The following is an 18,990-nucleotide window of genomic DNA, read 5'->3' on the forward strand; positions in this document are numbered from 1 at the left end:
TTGGGCGAATCAGTAGTAGTGGCGGCAGGAGGCTCCGCCCACCTGCTCGGACGCTTCTGCACATGTGCAGAAGCATCGAGCACGAGTGCATGTGCAAGCACGAGTGAACTGGTAGTGCCGGGATTTGGGTTGGTCCAAGTGATGGTGAATTCATCCTTGATGGAGTGTTTCTGGCTCCTTTTAAAGAGGCACTGGTCAACCCTCTCCTTAAAAATCCATTGCTGGCCTCCGGTATTCTAGATACTTTTCATCCAGTCTTTTACCTTCCCATTTTAGGGAAGGTGGTGGTGTTGCAACTCCAGAGTATCCTCGATTGTACTTTTAGATGATTTCTGGTCATCTCTGGAATGCAGGTGGTGCATCCATTCTTGCTTTTCTTGACATTTCTGTGGCTTTCAGTTCCATTGACCATGGCATTCTTTGGGCCAACTTAGGGAGTTGGGGGTGAGGACACAGGTTCACTTCTTTCCTCTGAGGCAAGTCCCAATTGGTGTTGATCCCAAAAGGTCCAGCCCATGGCTTCTGCTTTAGCGGGTGCCAGAGAACTCAGTGCACTCTCTCTACTCCTTTTAAACATCTATATGAAACCTCTGATGATTATATATCTTTGTCCACGGAATGCCGTGAGCATTGCTTTGCAGTGCTAGGAGACTGTGGAGAGCTGGAGAGCTGGATGGGGAGCAACAGAATTCAGCTGGGTAAGTTGGAGTGGCTGTGGATAGGTGAAGGTCCTCTATATCCCAAATTTACCATCTTTAGTCCTGGATGGAGTTCTACTATTCCAGACAAACTTGGTGCATAATTTTGGAATCCTCCTGGACTCACAGCTCCTGCTCAAAGAACAGGTTGCAGTTGTGAGTAGGAGGGCCTTTGCTCAACTGTGTTATACACCAGTTAGAATGGACGTGGTGGCTCAGTGGCTAAGACACTAAGCTTGTCGATCAGAAAGGTCGGCAGTTCGGCAGTTCGAATCCCTAGCACTGCGTAACGGAGTGAGCTCCTGTTGTCCCAGATTCTGCCAACCTGGCTGTTCGAAAGCATGTAAAAAATGCAAGTAGAAAAATAGGGACCACCTTTGTTGGAAAGAAAACAGTGTTCTGTGCGCCTTCGCCATTTAGTCATGCTGGCCACATGACTGCGGAAACATCTTCGCACAGCGCTGGCTCTTCGGATTTGAAATGGAGATGAGCACCGCCCCCTAGAATCAGGAACAACTAACATCTTTGTGCGCGGGGGGGGGGGGACCTTACCAGTTATACTTCTTCCTGAATAGCGAAGCCCTTCTCTAGGTCACTGGGACCCTGGTAATCTCCCATCTGGACTATCACAATGTGCTTATATATGGGGCTACATATACATAGTACATAGAAGCTTCAGCTGATTCAGAATGAAGCCATGTGAGCAATTTTGGGAGTCCCATGGATGGCACATGTAACACCTCTACTGCACAAACTGCACTGGGTGCTGGTTTGCTTCCAAATGCAATTCAAGGTGTTAGTGATGACCTTTAAAACCCTGCAAGGCATTGAGTTACGTATGGAATTGTGCTCTCCCCATTATATCAGCCCTTCCCACCTGGTCAGATAGGCAGTATATGTTAAAGAACCCACTTTCAAGAAGTCAGTTAAAGAGACTTTTCTCTACTTTGACTCACGCTTTTTAGAATATCCCTCCCCCCTCTCTCTCACACACACAGACAGGTGAAGTAGGGTCCCACCCTTGTGGGAGAGTTTGAAGACCTAGCTATGCCATCTTGCTTGAGTCTTGCAGAGAGGCACCCCCACACCACCTTTATAACTTTAATTATTCTATTTCTGTTCTAACTGCTTCCTATTGAACTATGATATTTATGTGGGTTTCATGTTTTGAATTGTACACCATCCAGACTCACTCAGCGAGTGAGATGGGTGGTCCCTAAATTTGTTAAAGAAATAAAAATAGAACACCTGGTGGCGTTTCTATCTTACCTCCTAAGTGACAAGAGGTATTTGCTGAATGTGGCCCACCTTGCCATGGAATCCAGAAGAATGGGAAGTATTCATATCCTTCTTAAAAGAGGTTCTTCGGCTGTGTTATTCTCTGTTTGCTGATCCTTTTCACTTCCTGAAGGTGTGCAGTGGTCCCTAAGTCTCCAAATGAATGAGGCAAGCTGGCATGAGTCACCAGGGCCTCCAGAGATGAGCTACTTTCCTGTTCCACGCATCCTGGCTGAATCTGCGTCATCGGTGCCACCTGATTGCACTGCAGAGCTGAGCAATGACGGCAGCAGAATACACTCAGCGCCTGCTGCTTTCCTAGTCTCTGCTCTTTGCTGCATTCTGAGTACCGTGTATGGGATAAGTGAGCTCCTAGCTTCCCTGCCTCTCTTGTTCTCATCACCTTAGCTGTCTTTGCTCAAGTCAAAACACTATGCATAGAAGAGAACTGTGACTCAGCTGGCAAGAAATTGCTCTGTGGTTTGCTGTCTTTGGCTCTGCAAAAATTGCTTGCCCATTGCAGCTGCCATGAGACAGCTTCTTCGGGACTTCAGCAGACCTCCCACACTGTGAAATGCTCCAGCCATTCTCTGCTGTGCTATTAGCCCAAAGGTGAAGGAACCATGCCAATATCTAGTTGTATTCTCCTCCCATTTAAAAAGGGGGACATTCCTTTTGCTTCCATTTTCCTCCAAACCGCCTTTGTCCAGCTGGCGTGTGGTTCCCAGACCAGAAAATATTTTCAGCCAGAAAGACTCATTCTTTTGTACTAATTTTCTAAGTGTTTGCATGCATCAGATCCATTTCAGCCAGTTCTATTTATACACATTCATAGACACCAATATTCCTGCCAGGGGTGAATTCAGCAGGTTCTGACAGGTTCTGGAGAACCAGTAGCGGAAATTTTGAGTAGTTCGGAGAACCAGAAATACCACCTCTGGCCCCAGAGTGTGGTGGGAATGCAGATTTTGCAATATCCTTCCCCCAGAAGTGGGGAGGGAATGGAGATTTTGCAGTATCCTTCCCCTTCCACGCCAACCAAGCCATGCCCACAGAACCGGTAGTAAAAAAAAATTGAATTTCACCACTGACTCCTGCATGCATTTTTATACATGGCAAAGAAATGCCCTGGCCCTTTCTACTCAGCAATTCAGTTCCCCCCGCCCCCAAATCCACCTATTAGCCTGCTTTTATGAACCTAATGATCATACATTAGTTTTGTTAATTTTTTTCCAACAATTAAAATTGCAAATTTTCTTTTTCATTCCAAATGCAAAGTTTTTTTTCCCCACAGTGCCTTTCAGTGCCATTGTGCCACGCTTTTTTCCGTGCCGTTGTAACTTTGAATGGTCACTAAATGAACTGTTGTAAGTCGAGGACTACCTGTAGTAATTTTATTAAAAAACAAATACAAACTAAAAGAATAAAGAGACAAAATCTAAAGGGCAGAAAAGAAGAAGAAAATAGAAAATAAACCTAATAATACAGGAAAGAAAAAGAAAAGAAACACATTGAGAAATGACTTCCCCTTCATCATGTATAAACAATCTTAATAACTTAAGATAACTTGATAACTTATGTCAACATAATAACTTATCTAATACAATAAATGATGTTTTCTTCCCATATTCCATCTTTTATTCATCAACAATTCCTTAAAACCTGTCAGCCTTCCCAGTTAGATTATACGGGAAATATGAGTTAATTCTATTTTATTTTAAGGTTATATTAACAGAATCTTGCAAGTCTGGAATTACGGATCTCTCACTGTCTTTCTTTACAGAAGCTGGGAGGGTTGTTGTCTTGTTCCATTCATTAGCCAGTTATGTACTATGTCTCTTTCACCCTGTTTGTGATCTTATTTGACCATCCTCTAGGCAGCATCTCTTTGCCCCATCTTCCAAGCTTTTCCCCATAATATACTATAATGAAACCTTGTTGTTTCAGTCCTGATCAGCAAAAGTCCATAAAGGATCACAACAACATATCTATTTTAATCTTGATCAATTGAACCAACTTCATATAATTTCCTTTTATTTTTAACAATCTTGAAGTTTAATATCTTCAAATAATAGAACTTGATTTTTCTTTTTTTTTCCTTCGTCCCTTCCTACAAAATTTTTCAAAGCTTTAACAATCTACTTTTGTAAATCCTTTATAGGACAGTTATCCAGGTCACTCTTGGTTTGTTATTTTCAGTAAATGGCCTTTCCACCCACAACTGCAACCTCCACAGATCCCCCCCCTTTTAAAATAATTGAAAGATTCTTATTATTTGGCTTCAACTGGAGGTTCATTTATTACTAATTTTGTTTGGAGGAGATTTCTATTCATTATTTTATTTATCCTACAGTGTAGACAATGTAAGACAATAGATTTGTTTTACTCCATTTATCAAAAAGCTGGCAAACTGCAAAATGTTTGAAGTCCTGACAAAGTTAATTATGATCCATATTATGTTTCCCTTGCCTATTCTGATCATTATCTATCCTTTCAAAGGACTGTTCTTCAGAATGCTTGCACTAGTTTTGTGTTAGGAAGTTAAAGTAAATATGGAGCAGCCAAACACAGTTGAGAAACCAAAGTTTTATTTGCAAAAATATACTCTTGATATCATGTGACTTTGTTTTGTATGAAAGAAAGTAAAGTAGATTTGATAATTACACTATAATAAATAAAACATAATCCTGCACATAATTTAGCAAACATAGAATGAGCATGGAAATACGCTGTGTAAAGCTTTGGACAGCTTTCTCTACATGTCCTTGGGAAACCCTATTTGTGATCGATTTTGATCTTTCTTCTTCACTTCTCCCCAGATGTCTGACAGATCTTGGATAAACTGCTGGATCTGAGAGCAAGGAAGAAGAAGGTCAGATCTGTATGATAAGGGGTGACTCCCTAATAGTACAGGATAGAATTTACTGCTGCTTTAGAACTTAAGACTGCTGATATGGCGGATATCACCAGGGGAAGAGAAGCAGGAAGCATTTCTCTCCAAATGCAATTAGTCATCATTTAATAATCACAATTGGGTTTGGCAATTTGGTTATTAAGCAAAGTAGTCACTAAGTGAAACTGTGATGGTGACTGTGCTTACAATCTTACTTCAGTTTTTGTTTTACAGAAATCCATAAATGCAAGAATTGGTCATAGTTATTTTTTCATTACCAATGCTTTCCAGCTGACCACAGGAATTCTGTGGCCATTTCTCTTTGACTGCTGGGACTCTGCATGAATCAATTAAGCATTGGGACTGCACTAGTCAGGCCCTGAAGCTTTTACAGAGGCGATATCAGGATCTGATGCTTTTTGGACTGCCTTTCTGCCATCTTATGTACAGTTCTACTTTCTGAACACTTTCTGGTAGTTGGGATACCCAAACCGGAACAAAAACTGACAAAGTCCTGACAAGAACAGTGATGCCTAACCTTTTTGCCATCATGTGCCAAAAGCAGGGGGATTGCGGGGGGGGGTCGGGTCGTGCGTAGGCATGCCCACACCCAAAATTCTATGTGTGCGACCCCCCTGCGCATACGTGCACAACCCCCGTCCCCCCGCTTTTTGCACGCAATGGACCCATTTTTCGCCCTCCCCAGGCTCCAGAAGCCCGAGGAGGGCGAAAATGGCCTCCCCCGCCCCCTCTGAGGACCTCTGGAGCTTCAGGAGGCTTCCCTCCAGAGGGCAAAAGTCATCCCTATGGGCAACCTGGAACTCTGTTACTGAACTTCTGGGTTGCCCATCGGGCTGTTTTCCCCTTCAGAGGCTTCAAGAGGCTTCCCTGAAGCTTCTGGAGGGAGAAAAATGGCCCAATGCACAAACCGGAAGTCCATTCCTGAACTTCCGGTTTGCATGTTGGGTTGTTTTTCGCCCTCCGGAGGCTTCAGCAAAAAAACAGCCAAAAATGAAGGCCGAAGTCAGCTGGCCATTAGGCATGCTGGAGCTGACAGGGCAACGCCTCACGTGCCCTAACAAATGGCTCTGCATGCCACCTGTGGCACGCGTGCCATAAGTTCGCCATCACGGGACTAGAATATATGCTAAGTCTACTCCTAAATCCAAAGGGACTCCAGGCCCAAATAGAGTTTTTCTGAATCACAGGCGAAAAATGCTTCCTGTCCCTCATTTGGATAGTGTGGTAGAAGAAGAAAGAAAATTCATTCATGCATACCATATCCAGCTGCCTGTGAGTGTCCTCCAGAGGGACCATTAAAGTTTCCTTCATCTGCTTGTTTACACTCTGATAAAGATTCAGTGTAGCCATCTTGATGGTGCCCAGCATCAGGGTTTTCTTTGCAGCAGTGTTCTGGATATGAGCCCAGCGGGACTCCTATGGAGGAGACGGAGGCAGAAAAGAACATGTTGACAGAATTTTGATGAACGCCACTAATTCCTGCTTCCACTATAAAATAGACCTCAAACAACCATGAGGGACATGGCACAGCAAGCAAAGCAACCAGCCTAGAGAGACTCTCTAAGCCTATTGTTCAAAGGAAAACATCCTCATGGATGGCCCTTGGTGGCTCTGTGGAACAGCCTAAGCCAGTGTTTCTCAACCTTGGCCGCTTGAAGATGTCTGGACTTCAACTCCCAGAATTCCCCAGCCAGCAACTGCTGGCTGGGGAATTCTGGGAGTTGAAGTCCAGACATCTTCAAGGGGCCAAGGTTGAGAAACACTGGCCTAAGCCAATTGTGGTTGATCTGCTCTCTGAGCTTGGAATTCTGCCATCCATCCCTCCTAATAAACCAACGTTGAGAGCAACAGACAGTTCTTGACTTCCGAGACTATGGTTTGCTCACAGGTTTCCCTGAGAAAGAAAGACGCACAGGTAGTCCTCAACGTATGACCATTGAGCCCAAAATTTATGTTGCTAAGTGAAACGTTTGTTAAGCACATTTTGCCTGCATTTTATGACCTTTCTTGCCACAGTTGTTAAGAGAACTCCTGCAGTTGTTAAGTTAGTAGCACAGTTGTGAAGTGAATCTGGCCTTCCCATTGACTTGGCTGGTCAGAAGGTCGTAAAAGGTGATCACATGATCCCAGGACACTGCAAAGATCATAAATATGAACCAGTTGCCAAGCATCTGAATTTTGATCAAGTAACCATGGGAATGCTGTGACAGCTGGAAGTGTGAAAAACAGTCCTAAGTCCCTTTATTCAATGATGTTGAATGATCACTAAACGTTCTAAGTCGAGAGCTACCTGTTTCCTCACCCCACCCCACCTCATCTGCTTACCCAGGCAATGACATCACTACGGGCATGGTCAAAGCGCAGCTGCAGGCGGGCCAGCTCATTGTTGTGTTGCAGAATCTCATCATCTTTTTCCTCTTTGTAGCGGGCCAGGCGCACCTTGGCTTGTTCGATCAACTCCAGCCCCTCCTGGGCTGATTGCAGGAGATCCCGGTGCATCCCAACTAAAGTTTTATAGCGTCCAATGACTTCCCGGATTTCTTCAAACTGCAGATGATGCCGTAGGTTACAACTATCCTGAGGTGGCAATCTTTTTTAGATTGACAATCAAGGAAGGATAACAACTAAATAATAATAATAACTTAGACACTTTGATGACAAGTAGGGAATCTTTTCCAGAGTGTAAGGTTGATTAAGTTCAGAGAAAATGCACACACAGAGATGAGCCTGCCTATCACTCATTCACACTGGTTGCAGCTGAATTAAGCTGCACATTGCACAAATACAATATGCACAGGAAAAATCTTCAGGATTAAAAAAAATACCCTCAGTACTCATGTAACTTTATATATCCTGGTGGAATATTTCTCTACGATCTATTCTGTAATTCAGACTTTGTTGTTCATTGGTTAATGGTATATTGGTTAATGATATCATTGGTTAATGATATATTAAATGAGCGTTGAATGAACTACGTGTTAAGTGAACTATGAGTACTGTGGGGAGAGTTAAATGCTACTAAAAGTTCTATACCAAGCTACACTTGGTTGACCCAAACCTTAAAGAAGAAAGGACAAATCTGTCACTGAACTAAGACAATCATTCCCAATCTAATCCTTTTTACATTTGTTGGAGATTGAATCTTTGCCATAAAGGGTTGTAATTAAAGGGGGGGGGGGTTAAGTACACTGGGAGAATCTCAGGTCAGAGAAACTGCCCCTTAGACTTTCCTCAGCAATTCTTTCCTCATACATACCTCAGAGACTTGCACCACCTTCTCCAAATACTTGTTGAAGATTGAGTATTGCTGTAGCTTGTTGTAGAGCTTTTGGTGCTGCTGTTTGAGAGCTGCGATCTCTAACTTGACCTTGGCAAGCTCCTTCACCCGCTGTTTCTTCAGTTCTCGTTCCTTGTTGGCTTTCTTCAGAGCTCTGATCCGTTTCTGGTCATTCTCCTAATAATCCACATATTGAATACATTTCCCACACCCCAATGAACCCAGACAAAGACAAAGACAAAGAACAAAGGCCAGAAGCAAAAGGGAGGGGGCAGGGAAAAGGTAATTGGAAATGTTAAGGTCTCCATGGAATATATGAGAATGACAGTATTTTAGAAGAAATTGCCATAAATCAGGTCAGGATAAAGGCCTAATAATGAATCTTTAGGACCTCAGGAAAAAAATAAGCCCCAACATTTTTTTTAACTTTATCCTTTTAGTGGGGAGCTGTGATGGTGCAGTGGTTATAATGCAGTCCTTCAGGCTAATTCTGCCAACTGCCAACAGTGCAAATGTCACCAGGCTCAAGGTTGACTCAGCCTTCCATCCTTCCGAGGTGGGTAAATGAGGACTCAGATTGTTGGGGACAATATGCTGACTCTGTAAACCACTTAGAGAGGGTTGTAAGTCTAAGTGCTATTGCTATTGGAGATGAAATTGAATCTGCAGTCTTTTGTATACAAAGCATTTTTTTTGACTGAGATATGGCACCACACCGGTCCATTAGCTTGGGGATCCCATGGAAGCCTGGAGCCCATTAAGTATAATCTTTATTGTCATTGTACTTAAATACAATGAAATTAAATGACTAGTATAAGTTTAGTGTGCATTCTTCCTGTCTTTTTTTGTTCTTATCCTTTTTAAACTGTTTTTAATGGATAAATTATGCTGATTATTTAGTTTCAAATTGTGTACACCATCCAGAGTGAGATGAGTAGCTATATAAATTATGTCTATAAGTCAGTCAAATCTTTGGCTGGCCCTAGTGTGTCCAAACATGAGACTTAAATCAGGTCCTTTCTAAATTAAGGTGGCTCCTTCTTTGTTGATTTTTCTAAAATTACTAAAAACCCAAATATTTCAGAGTTTTCTTCTGATTTAAAGTTTCTCCTCTTTTTTTTTTGATATGCACTGTTATTTTATCTAACAATTTGTGTATGTTGTTTCTAGCTACCTAGAATGGGATGATAGCAATAGCAGTAGACTTATATACCGCTTCATAGGGCTTTCAGCCCTCTCTAAGCGGTTTACAGAGAGTCAGCATATTGCCCCCAACAATCTGGGTCCTCATTTTACCCACCTCGGAAGGATGGAAGGCTGAGTCAACCCTGAGCCGGTGAGATTTGAACCGCTGAACTGCTGATCTAGCAGTAGCCTGCAGTGCTGCATTTAACCACTGCGCCACCTTGGCTCTCTTTATGATGACCTCATAAAGGTGATAAATAAATGGATGAATAAATAAACTACTAGATGCCATCTTTTTTGCTATTGTGGAAACATGCCATTGCTAAAAGAGGAAATAATTTTGAATGGCTATGGGTTTTATTACACATATCTCGCCTATTTTGCTTCTTTTCCAATTTGACCTTACTGTGCAACCTTTATTACTAGACCTGATGGGAAAAGAAACAGTTAGTATATCATGTGCTTGGTTTCAAGAGAACCACAAAGAGAATTACTAGTTCCTAACTAGAACATAAAGGTAGATCTCGACTTGCAGGCACAATTGAGCCAGAATTTCAACCACTAGGTCGACTAGGCAATGCCATTGGTTAAGCAAATTATCCGATGACCAGATCCAATTTTTACCATAGTTGTTAAGCAAATACTACAGTCATTAAGCAAATCATACATCATTAAATAAATTACATGGTTGTTAAAGAAATCTGGCTGCTCCTATTGACTTTGCTTGTAGAATACTGGCTGAGATGTTCACAAATCTCAATCACATGACCACAGGATGCTGCAACCATCGTCAATGCAAGCTGGCTGCCAATCACTCAAATTGCAATCAAATGACTGCAAGGGTATGCCACTTATAACTGTAGGTCATAAGTCACTTCAGTGCCATTATAATTCTGGACTGTTGTTAAACAAATGGTCATAAGTCGAGGACTCCCTGTAGGATGGAGCAATTACTCTTAAAATAAGCTGTTGGAAATCTATAAGGAATCTGTACCTGTATGAATTGCTCAAATTTCTTAATGTATGCTTTCAGCTGGACTTCTTTTGTACCAAGCTCTTCCCACCTGTTGTTTAGGGATTCCATTCTTGTTTTAAATGCCTAAAGAGTATATAATAAGTCATTTAATTATGACAGACCTTTGGGTAGTATGAACACAGTTTACTTCCACCAGGATACAAACTGAATCTTAGATGGGAATCAAACTTTATTATCTGGCAAAGGACAAATGAAAATAATATAACAGAATAAAAGAGTTGGAAAGGACCTTGGAGGTCTTCTAGTCAAACTCCCTGCTAAAGAGGGGAAGACTGGCATGGAAGTATTCATTCTGTGTTTTCAAGGTATAAAGAAATATGATAGATGTGTTATTCTCTGATCCTTCCTTCTCCCGCCCTCCTTCCTTCCTTTCCTTCCTTTTCTTTTTCTCTCTTTTTCTTTTTTTCTTTTCTTTCTTCTTTTTGTTTTTATCTTTCTAATTTTAAGAAAATTGAATAAATTAAGAGAGGGGGGGAGAAAGGGAGGGAAGGAGGGAGCAGGAGAGAGGGAGGGGGAGAGAGATACCTCCTTTTGAGCTTCCATGGCCTGATGCACCAATTTGGCTTCTTTCTTCTTCTCCAGGAGTCGAATGGAAGGAGACGGAGACTGCTCCTCTGTTACTGGGAATTTCCTAATCAAAGAGAACAAACATTTCTAATGGAAGCAAAGGCATATCATGCCATAGGACCTATGAAAGTTGTTCAAACATCTTCACATGGCAAGGGCAGAGTTCTAAAAGAATAGCATACTGAATTTCTCCCTAAATTAACTTTCATTCAGAAAAGTTTCTACAGCTCCAGGCGGTAATCTAAGTGGAAATAACATGCCCAGTTAATCAACGGACGTGGGAGAAGGATCTGAAGAATTAAAGATAATCGTGGACTAAAAGAAGATAAAAGCAATAAAGGATGTAGAAGGCAAAATAACCTATGAGGAAAGGCAAGTCAATAGGTAGCTGAGACCATAGCAACAAATATGCCCTTTAAATGACACTTTGATGGAGATTAGTACTAGTATCTAAGGTATAGTGCTTAGTGATGTAACTGTTGCTGATTAGTCAACAGCACGATCCAATTCATCTGTGGGTTGAATTTTAGTTTCAAAGAGAGAATATTTTTGAAAAAGTGTTTCTTGACAAATAAGATTTATTTTGCCCCTAACTGGACAAACTCCAGAAGTAGACTTGAAAGGGTGTGAAAAAGTCCACAGGAGCATGATCCTGATTGCAGAACAAGGTATAGGAAGTTAAAAACAACAATAATATTATAATAATATAATATAAATAGGAACCACCTTTGGTGGGAAGGTAACAGTGTTCCGTGCACCTTTGGTGTTTAGTCATGCCAGTCATATGACCAGGGAGATGTCTTTGAACAGCGCTGGCTTTTCAGCTTTGAAACAGAGATGAGCACCGCCCCCTAGAGTCAGGAATGACTAGCACATATGTGCGAGGGAACCATTACCTTACTGTATGTATTATATTTATTTATTTATTTTCACAGTTACTCATGAGAACTTACATGTTCCAATCAACAGAAACTTTGAGAAGATTCCAAAATCCTCTTCACTAAGAGGTTTGAAACAAAACAGAAGCAAAACGACATAAGCAAATATTATTACAACAAACAGAGAAATAATCAAACACCACACTCATATTGTTTGGATTCTAGTTAGAGAATATACAGGTAGTCCTCCACTTACAACAGTTCATTTAGTGACTGTTCAAAGTTATAACAGCACTGGAAAGTGACTTATGATTGTTTTTCACACTTACGGTAGTTGCAGCATTCCCATGGTCACATGAACTAAGTTTAGATACTTGGCCATTGTCTCATATTTGTGACATTTGCAGTGTCCCAGGTCACATGATCTCCTTTGGTGACTTTTTGGCAAGCAAAGTCAATAGGGAAGCCAGATTCACTTAACAACTGTGTGACTAACTTAACTACTGCAACGATTCACTTAGGGGACTAACTTAACTTTTTAAGTTAAGTTAGTGAATTACTGTATTACTGTATTACTGAAACCTGGCTGGGCCTGGAGGGAGGAGTCCCTCTCACTGAGATGTGCCCAGAGGATTTTCAGGTGCTTCATCAGCCACGACCCCAGAGAAGGGGTGAGGGAGTGGCTATCGTTATCTGAAGGTCCCTAGTTCCTCGTAGGATCCCTGCTCTGGAGCTTGTTGGATGTGAGTGCTTGCTGGTGAAGTTGGCCCTGGGGGTCAAGTGGGCTTGTTGTTAACGTACCTGCCTCCCAACAGTGTTACAACAGCCCTCCCCTTGCTCCTCGAGTCAGTAGCCGAGCTGGCAGTTGAGTTCCCCAGACTTATGGTGCTGGGGGATATCAATTTGCCTTCGCTCGGCGAGCGCTCTGATGGGGCGCAGGAGTTCATGGCTTCCATGACAGCCATGGACTTGACCCAAGTAATTCGGGGCCCAACTCACTCAGCGGGTCACACGCTTGACCTCGTATTTCTCTCGGAGCAGTGGAGTCATGATCTTGGTTTGAGGGGTAGTGAGATCCTGCCCCTGTCATGGTCGGACCACTTCCTACTGAGGCTTGACTTTCGGAGGCCAATCCCCCACTGTAGGGAGGAGGAATCGATTAGGTGGTTCCACCCCAGGCACCTAATGGACCCTCTGGGTTTTCAGACGGCGCTTGGTGTTATACCTGATTCTCTCGTCCACAGTCCGGTGGAGACCTTGGTCACTGCTTGGAACTCAGCGGCAGCGGAGGCTCTAAACCGGATTGCGCCTTTATGGCCTCTCCGAGGTAGTGGATTCAGGAGGGCTCCTTGGTTTACTGAGGAACTCCGGGACATGAAGCGCCAAAAGAGACGCCTAGAGCGCCACTGGAGGGCCAGTAAATCTGAGTCAGACCAAGCACTGATGAGAGCCTATATCAGAGCCTCTCTCGTGGCAATACGGGTGGCGAAATGTTCGCATTTTGCCGCTCTTATTGCATCCGCTGAATTGCGCCCAGCCGCCTTGTTTAGGATAACCCGCTCCCTCCTGAAAGGGAGGGATACGGGTGACGCTTTACAAGGTAGAGCTGAGGAATTTGCCCAGTTCTTAGCGGACAAAGTTGCTCGGCTTCAGGCAGACCTGGACTCCAATTGCTCAGAGCCAGCCAAGGTACCAGGGGAGGGTCTTGAGCGGAATTTATGGATTGATTTTCAACTTGTCATGCCTGAGGAAGTGGACAAGGCCATGGGAGTGGTGAGTGCCTCCACTTGCATGCTGGACCCAGCCCTCCTGGCTGGTCGCGAACAGCAGGGAGGTGACACGTGGCTGGATCCAGACGATAATCGCCACCTCTCTTCGGGAGGGATCCTTCCCGCCCCTCCTAAAGGCGGCGGTGGTGAGACCTCTCCTGAAGAAGCCGTCTTTGGATCCAGCCATTTTAAGTAACTACCGTCCAGTTTCCAATCTCCCCTTTGTTGGGAAGGTTGTTGAGAAAGTGGTGGCCTCTCAGCTCTGGCGGTCCTTGGATGAAACCGATTATCTGGATTCCTTCCAGTCTGGATTCAGGCCTGGCTACAGCATGGAAACTGCTTTGGTCGCACTGATCAATGATCTCTGGAGAGCCAGGGATGGGGGTCATGCCTCCATCCTAGTGCTCCTTGACCTCTCAGCGGCCTTCGATACCATCGACCATGATATCCTTCTGCGGCGGTTGCGGGAGGTGGGAGTGGGAGGCACCGTTTTTCAGTGGTTCTCCTTCTACTTCTCGGACAGGTCGCAGTCAGTGTTGGTTGGAGGGCAGAAGTATGGGGTGCCACAGGGTTCGGTCCTGTCCCCCCTCCTGTTTAACATCTACATGAAGCCACTGGGTGAGATCATTCGGCAGCACGGGATAAAATACCATCAATATGCAGACGATACACAGTTGTATCTGTCCACCCCGTTCCAACTCAGTGAAGCGGTTGACGTGATGTGTCAGTGCCTGGAGGCTGTTAGGGTCTGGATGGGTGTGAACAAGCTTGCACTCAATCCCGACAAGACCGAGTGGCTTGTGTTTTTCCCTCCCAAAGATTGGCCTTGTATTCCATCTCTCATGCAGCTGGGGGGTGAAATTATACGCCCCTCATACAGGGTTCGCAATCTGGGAGTCCTCCTGGACCCACAGCTGACTTTAGAACATCATCTGTTGGCTGTGACCAGGGGGACATTTGCCCAGGTTCACCTGGTGCACCAAATGCGTCCCTACCTGAACCGGAAGGCCCTCAGAACAGTGACTCATGCCCTTGTGACCTCAAGACTGGACTACTGTAATGTGCTCTACATGGGGCAGCCCTTGAAGAGCATTCAGAGACTGCAGCTTGTCCAGAATGCAGCTGCGCAAGCGATTGTGGGTGCACCTCGGTACACCCACGTTACACCTATCCTCCGCGAGCTGCACTGGCTGCCTATTGGACTCCGGACGCGTTTCAAGGTGCTAGTCATTACTTTTAAAGCCCTACATGGTATCGGACCTGGGTACTTGAGAGACCGCCTCCTGCCAATTACCTCCCTTCGACCAATCAGATCCCACAGATTAGGCCTCCTCCGGATACCATTAGCTAGCCAATGTCGACTGTCGACGCCCCGGGGGAGGGCTTTTTCTGTGGCTGCTCCAGCCCTCTGGAACGATCTCCCCATGGAGATTCGGACCCTCACCATCCTTCAGGCTTTCCGCAAAGCCGTTAAGATCTGGCAGGCCTGGGGCTGATGAGTTCCCAACTCCACTTGAATTGCTGATTGTTGTGTAGTTTTTAATTGTCTAGTATTTTGCTTTTGTCTTGTTCGTTTTTGTATTGTCCCCTTCCCCATGTGTTTGTTTGCCGGCCTGAGTCCCTCCGGGAATAGGGCGGCCTACAAGTATAATAAATACAAATACAAATACAAACTACTGCAATGATTCACTTAACAACTATGATAAGAAAGGTCATAAAACGGGGCAAAGCCTACTTAACAACTGCCTCACTTAGTGACATAAATCTTGGACTCAATTGTTGTCATATGTCGAGGACTACCTGTGTTGTATCTCCAGTCTCAAGGATGCCATATCTGTAACCTTCCTATGACAATTGGTTTTGCTTATAGATGATCCAATTGATTATTAAATATTGAATTCTTAAAAAATTGTTCTACAAAGTCTTTTATAAAATGCATCTCACACAGGTTTTTTAAAAAAAAAACATATTAATAGTAACATGGTGGAGGGAATCAAATTAAGGCTACAGCATTGAGGAATAAATGAATTATCCCTCCATCTGGTTTCACAAAAGCAACCTGATTTCCTATTGTGTGATACTGGATTTTAAGCTAGATGAAACCTTGATCTGATCTAATAGTTGTCTTCTAATAAATATTTGTTTGCTTGCTTTTGCAAGGAAGGATTCAGAAGGGAAAAGATTCCAGGAATGAGAGAGTAAGAACAGGGTTCAGAAAGGGGAAAGCAGAAAAATGTTTTGGTGGAACAGAGAAACATTTCAGAGAGTTGAAAAGAAACAGTGGAAAGAGGAACAGTTCACTTACATCAACAGTTTCAACAATTTCTGTCCATATTGCATGCGGAAATACTCGCTTAGATCCTCTTCATCCATGGTGGTCATGATGGCCGTTCACTTGCCAGGCACGTCCTGACCCCTTTCAACTCTTTATCTGAGCTTGGGAGTCAAGCAAACTGATTAGAAAAGCTGCCAGTTCAATGCAGTTGAAGCCATGGAACTTTCAGAAGAAGATACGGAAGATGCAAATGGTTGCTTAGCAACAGTAGGGATTTACTGCATTGGGAAAGATGAAAGTCCTTTGGGAAGTCATGATTCGCTCTGTAGGTGGTAGAACTTAACAAAACCTCCCAAATTCAACAGCCTCATTCTTCCCATTTGGTTGTAACTGGGACAACCTGAGATAGTATAAAATGTTGTCATTTAGTAGTTTGTTGCTTTAAAACTGCAAACATAGGGGAAGGCAGCTGCCATTTGTGCTAAATTAATGCCAAACACCAACAAATCATAATTATTTATGTGTTTCAGAGGTTCTGACCAGTTCTGGAGAACTGGTAGCAGAAATTTTGAGTAGTTCGGAGAACCAGTAAATACCACCTCTGACTGGCACCATCCCCATCTATTCTCTGCCTCCCAAGTCCCAGCTGATTGGAAGGAAATGGGGATTTTGCAGTATCCTTCCCCTGGAGTGCAATGGGAATGGATATTTTACAGTATCTTTCCCCTGTCATGCCCACCAAACCACGCCCAACAAGCCAAGCCATGACTACTAAGCCACATCCACAGAACTGGTAGTAAAAAAATTTGAATCCCACCCCTGATGTGTTTATATGTGCACATGTGTATACATGCAAAATCATTACAGAATCCACACTCAGAAGAAAAATTACAAAAATCCTCTTTACCCTTTCTTTTTTAAATCAACAGCATTTTTCAAAGAAAATATAATTGAGGCATACAGATCCAGCAACAAACTAATTTTGTTCCCCAATGTTATACTATATGTACTATTATATCTTTCTTGTCAGAGTGTGTCATACACAAAATCTGTGAGCGGGTAGTAGCTGCATTTAGGCCAACCTAATAATTAGAAAACTTGTAAATACGTTTTCAAAATCTACAGCTCTATTTATCCAGCAAGGTGTTACAAAAAGGAGATTTGACGGGACAGAGAAAAAGGGAATTAAAGCAAGCTAGCTTTTTTTGTTTTTTTTGTTTTGCTTTTTTAGTTAATGAAAATTAAATCTGCATTTGCGCACAGATGAGCATGTGTAACTCCATTTGTACAAACAGCCTACTGCTCATGCAAATGGAGCTGCACACACAGTCACCCTCCACTTGCATAGCCCAGTTCCAAATTGCTTGAAGTTTGGTAGTGGGCCATGACCCATGGGTTTCGAGAGCTCTGTTTTAAAGGACACTAAGCCCTATTTTAAAGGACACTAAGTTTGTAAACCCGAGTTTCTAATCATTTACAGAAATTGTTATGTACCTGGTTCTTAACTATTAAAGAACTTCAGAATGACAAGTTTGAAAACACTGGGAAAATCTGCATTCAGTCCTGAATAAAATAAAAAATATTAATCATGAGCTTAAAAATGTAAAGAATCTGAAATAAACAACAAAAGAAATGAGAGACTAAATAAGATTTTGGTTTTAGAAAGTATAATGCTAAGGGTCCTGATATAATTAGAATATTGAAAATTTTACAAAGATATTTTAGAATTAATTTTAAAGAGCAAACAGCTTCTTGTGGGAAATATTGTAGATCTTGTTTTGGGTTTAATAAGATATAACATAAAGAAGCTGTTTCATGATTTCAAAAACTGGACACTAAAGAGGACTAACATTTTTAGCTAGAGGAAAGACATACAGACCTGTAAGATGATGTAAAATGTCATGACAGGAGAGATACTAAGACTTTTGAGGAATAAAATAAGAAAATAGCAGCCACAATATCAACAATGTCAGTTATGATATCTGCTTCTATGGATAGATTAAGTACAAAATATGTTATGAAGAAATGTTATTAAGCCAGATGTAGGAAAAATGTATCTGACAAGATAGAGATGATATTAAAAGTAGATTTACAAATGAATGTCTTTGAAAAGGATGCTTCTCTGGATCTATGAACAAAGCTGGCTGAAGTTTTAAAATTCAAAGGGGGACATACAAATGACAAACCAACCAACCAACACAGTAAACTAGATGTGTTCAAACCAACACAGTAAACTAGATGTTTTTTCCCCTTTTGGATTTATTAAATAAGCTTGTTAAAGCATTGAAGAAATTTGTGTGGTGTGACAAAGAAGAAATCGAGAAAAAACAAATCTGACAACAATATTTGAATGAACTAAAGATTAAGACTGTTAGAATGAAAAGGAATGAATATAAAGTTGGTTTACTTGTTGAAGGTTAAAAGAAGATATGATGTTACTTCTGGCAACCTTTTATGGACTTTGTGCTGACATCAGAATTGAAGAAATGTTTTATAGATTTGTTTATAGATAAAAGATGGGACATGGGATGAAGAGATAAATGTTGGTAACCTTAGAGGAGGTGAAGAGTCACTAAATTCATGTATACCTATGATGGTCAGAAATAATGTCTTTATATATTTCTTTTCTCTTTCTGTATTTTTACTTTTCTCTTTTTTCTTTTTCTTTGCATTTTTTAGTCCTTTCTGTTTCTGTAAGTTTAGTTTGTGCTAAATTTAATTTATAATCAAATATAAATATAGATGAAAACCAAAGACAATGGTTGCTATTACCAATTTTGAAAGGTATCAGTGAGAGAATGGAATGGAAAAGGATAAAACAGGACATAGGCCACCCATGCCATTAACTTGTCCAATCCTTGTTGGACACTTTCAGAAAAAGGGATTGTATCACAGGTCAAAAGACACTACTCCATGTTTTAATTTTTTTTCTTCTGAACATAAAAAAATAATCTCTCCAAACTTATATTTAATAGTGAATTGATAGGTTTGACTGCAAATGTTACCTCCAGAAAAAAATTGTGAATGAGGAAATAATTGTTTCATTTGCACACATCCTTATTCTGGGAATAAAGCAGAGGTGGGCTGCTGCGGGTTCACACAGCTTCGGGTGA

General features: G+C 42.2%; 1 protein-coding gene across 1 annotated transcript; it reads right to left on the minus strand.

The window, feature by feature from the left end:
• Window positions 1–4,547: 4,547 nt before the first annotated feature.
• On the minus strand, window positions 4,548–16,297 carry CCDC42 (coiled-coil domain containing 42). The gene is made up of 7 exons (XM_087707837.1): window positions 15,908–16,297; window positions 10,914–11,019; window positions 10,347–10,451; window positions 8,147–8,344; window positions 7,216–7,437; window positions 6,148–6,306; window positions 4,548–4,827 (listed from the first exon to the last, which is right to left on the minus strand). Exons 1-7 carry the CDS (start codon window positions 15,982–15,984, stop codon window positions 4,732–4,734), a joined length of 963 nt encoding a protein of 320 aa, XP_087563963.1. The 5' UTR covers window positions 15,985–16,297; the 3' UTR covers window positions 4,548–4,731.
• Between the last annotated feature and the right edge of the window lie 2,693 nt (window positions 16,298–18,990).

Source organism: Thamnophis sirtalis, unplaced genomic scaffold (assembly GCF_051295495.1).
Source record: "Thamnophis sirtalis isolate CommonGarterSnake01/CBP01778 unplaced genomic scaffold, rThaSir2_p1.2 scaffold_3, whole genome shotgun sequence".
NCBI lineage: Eukaryota > Metazoa > Chordata > Lepidosauria > Squamata > Natricidae > Thamnophis > Thamnophis sirtalis.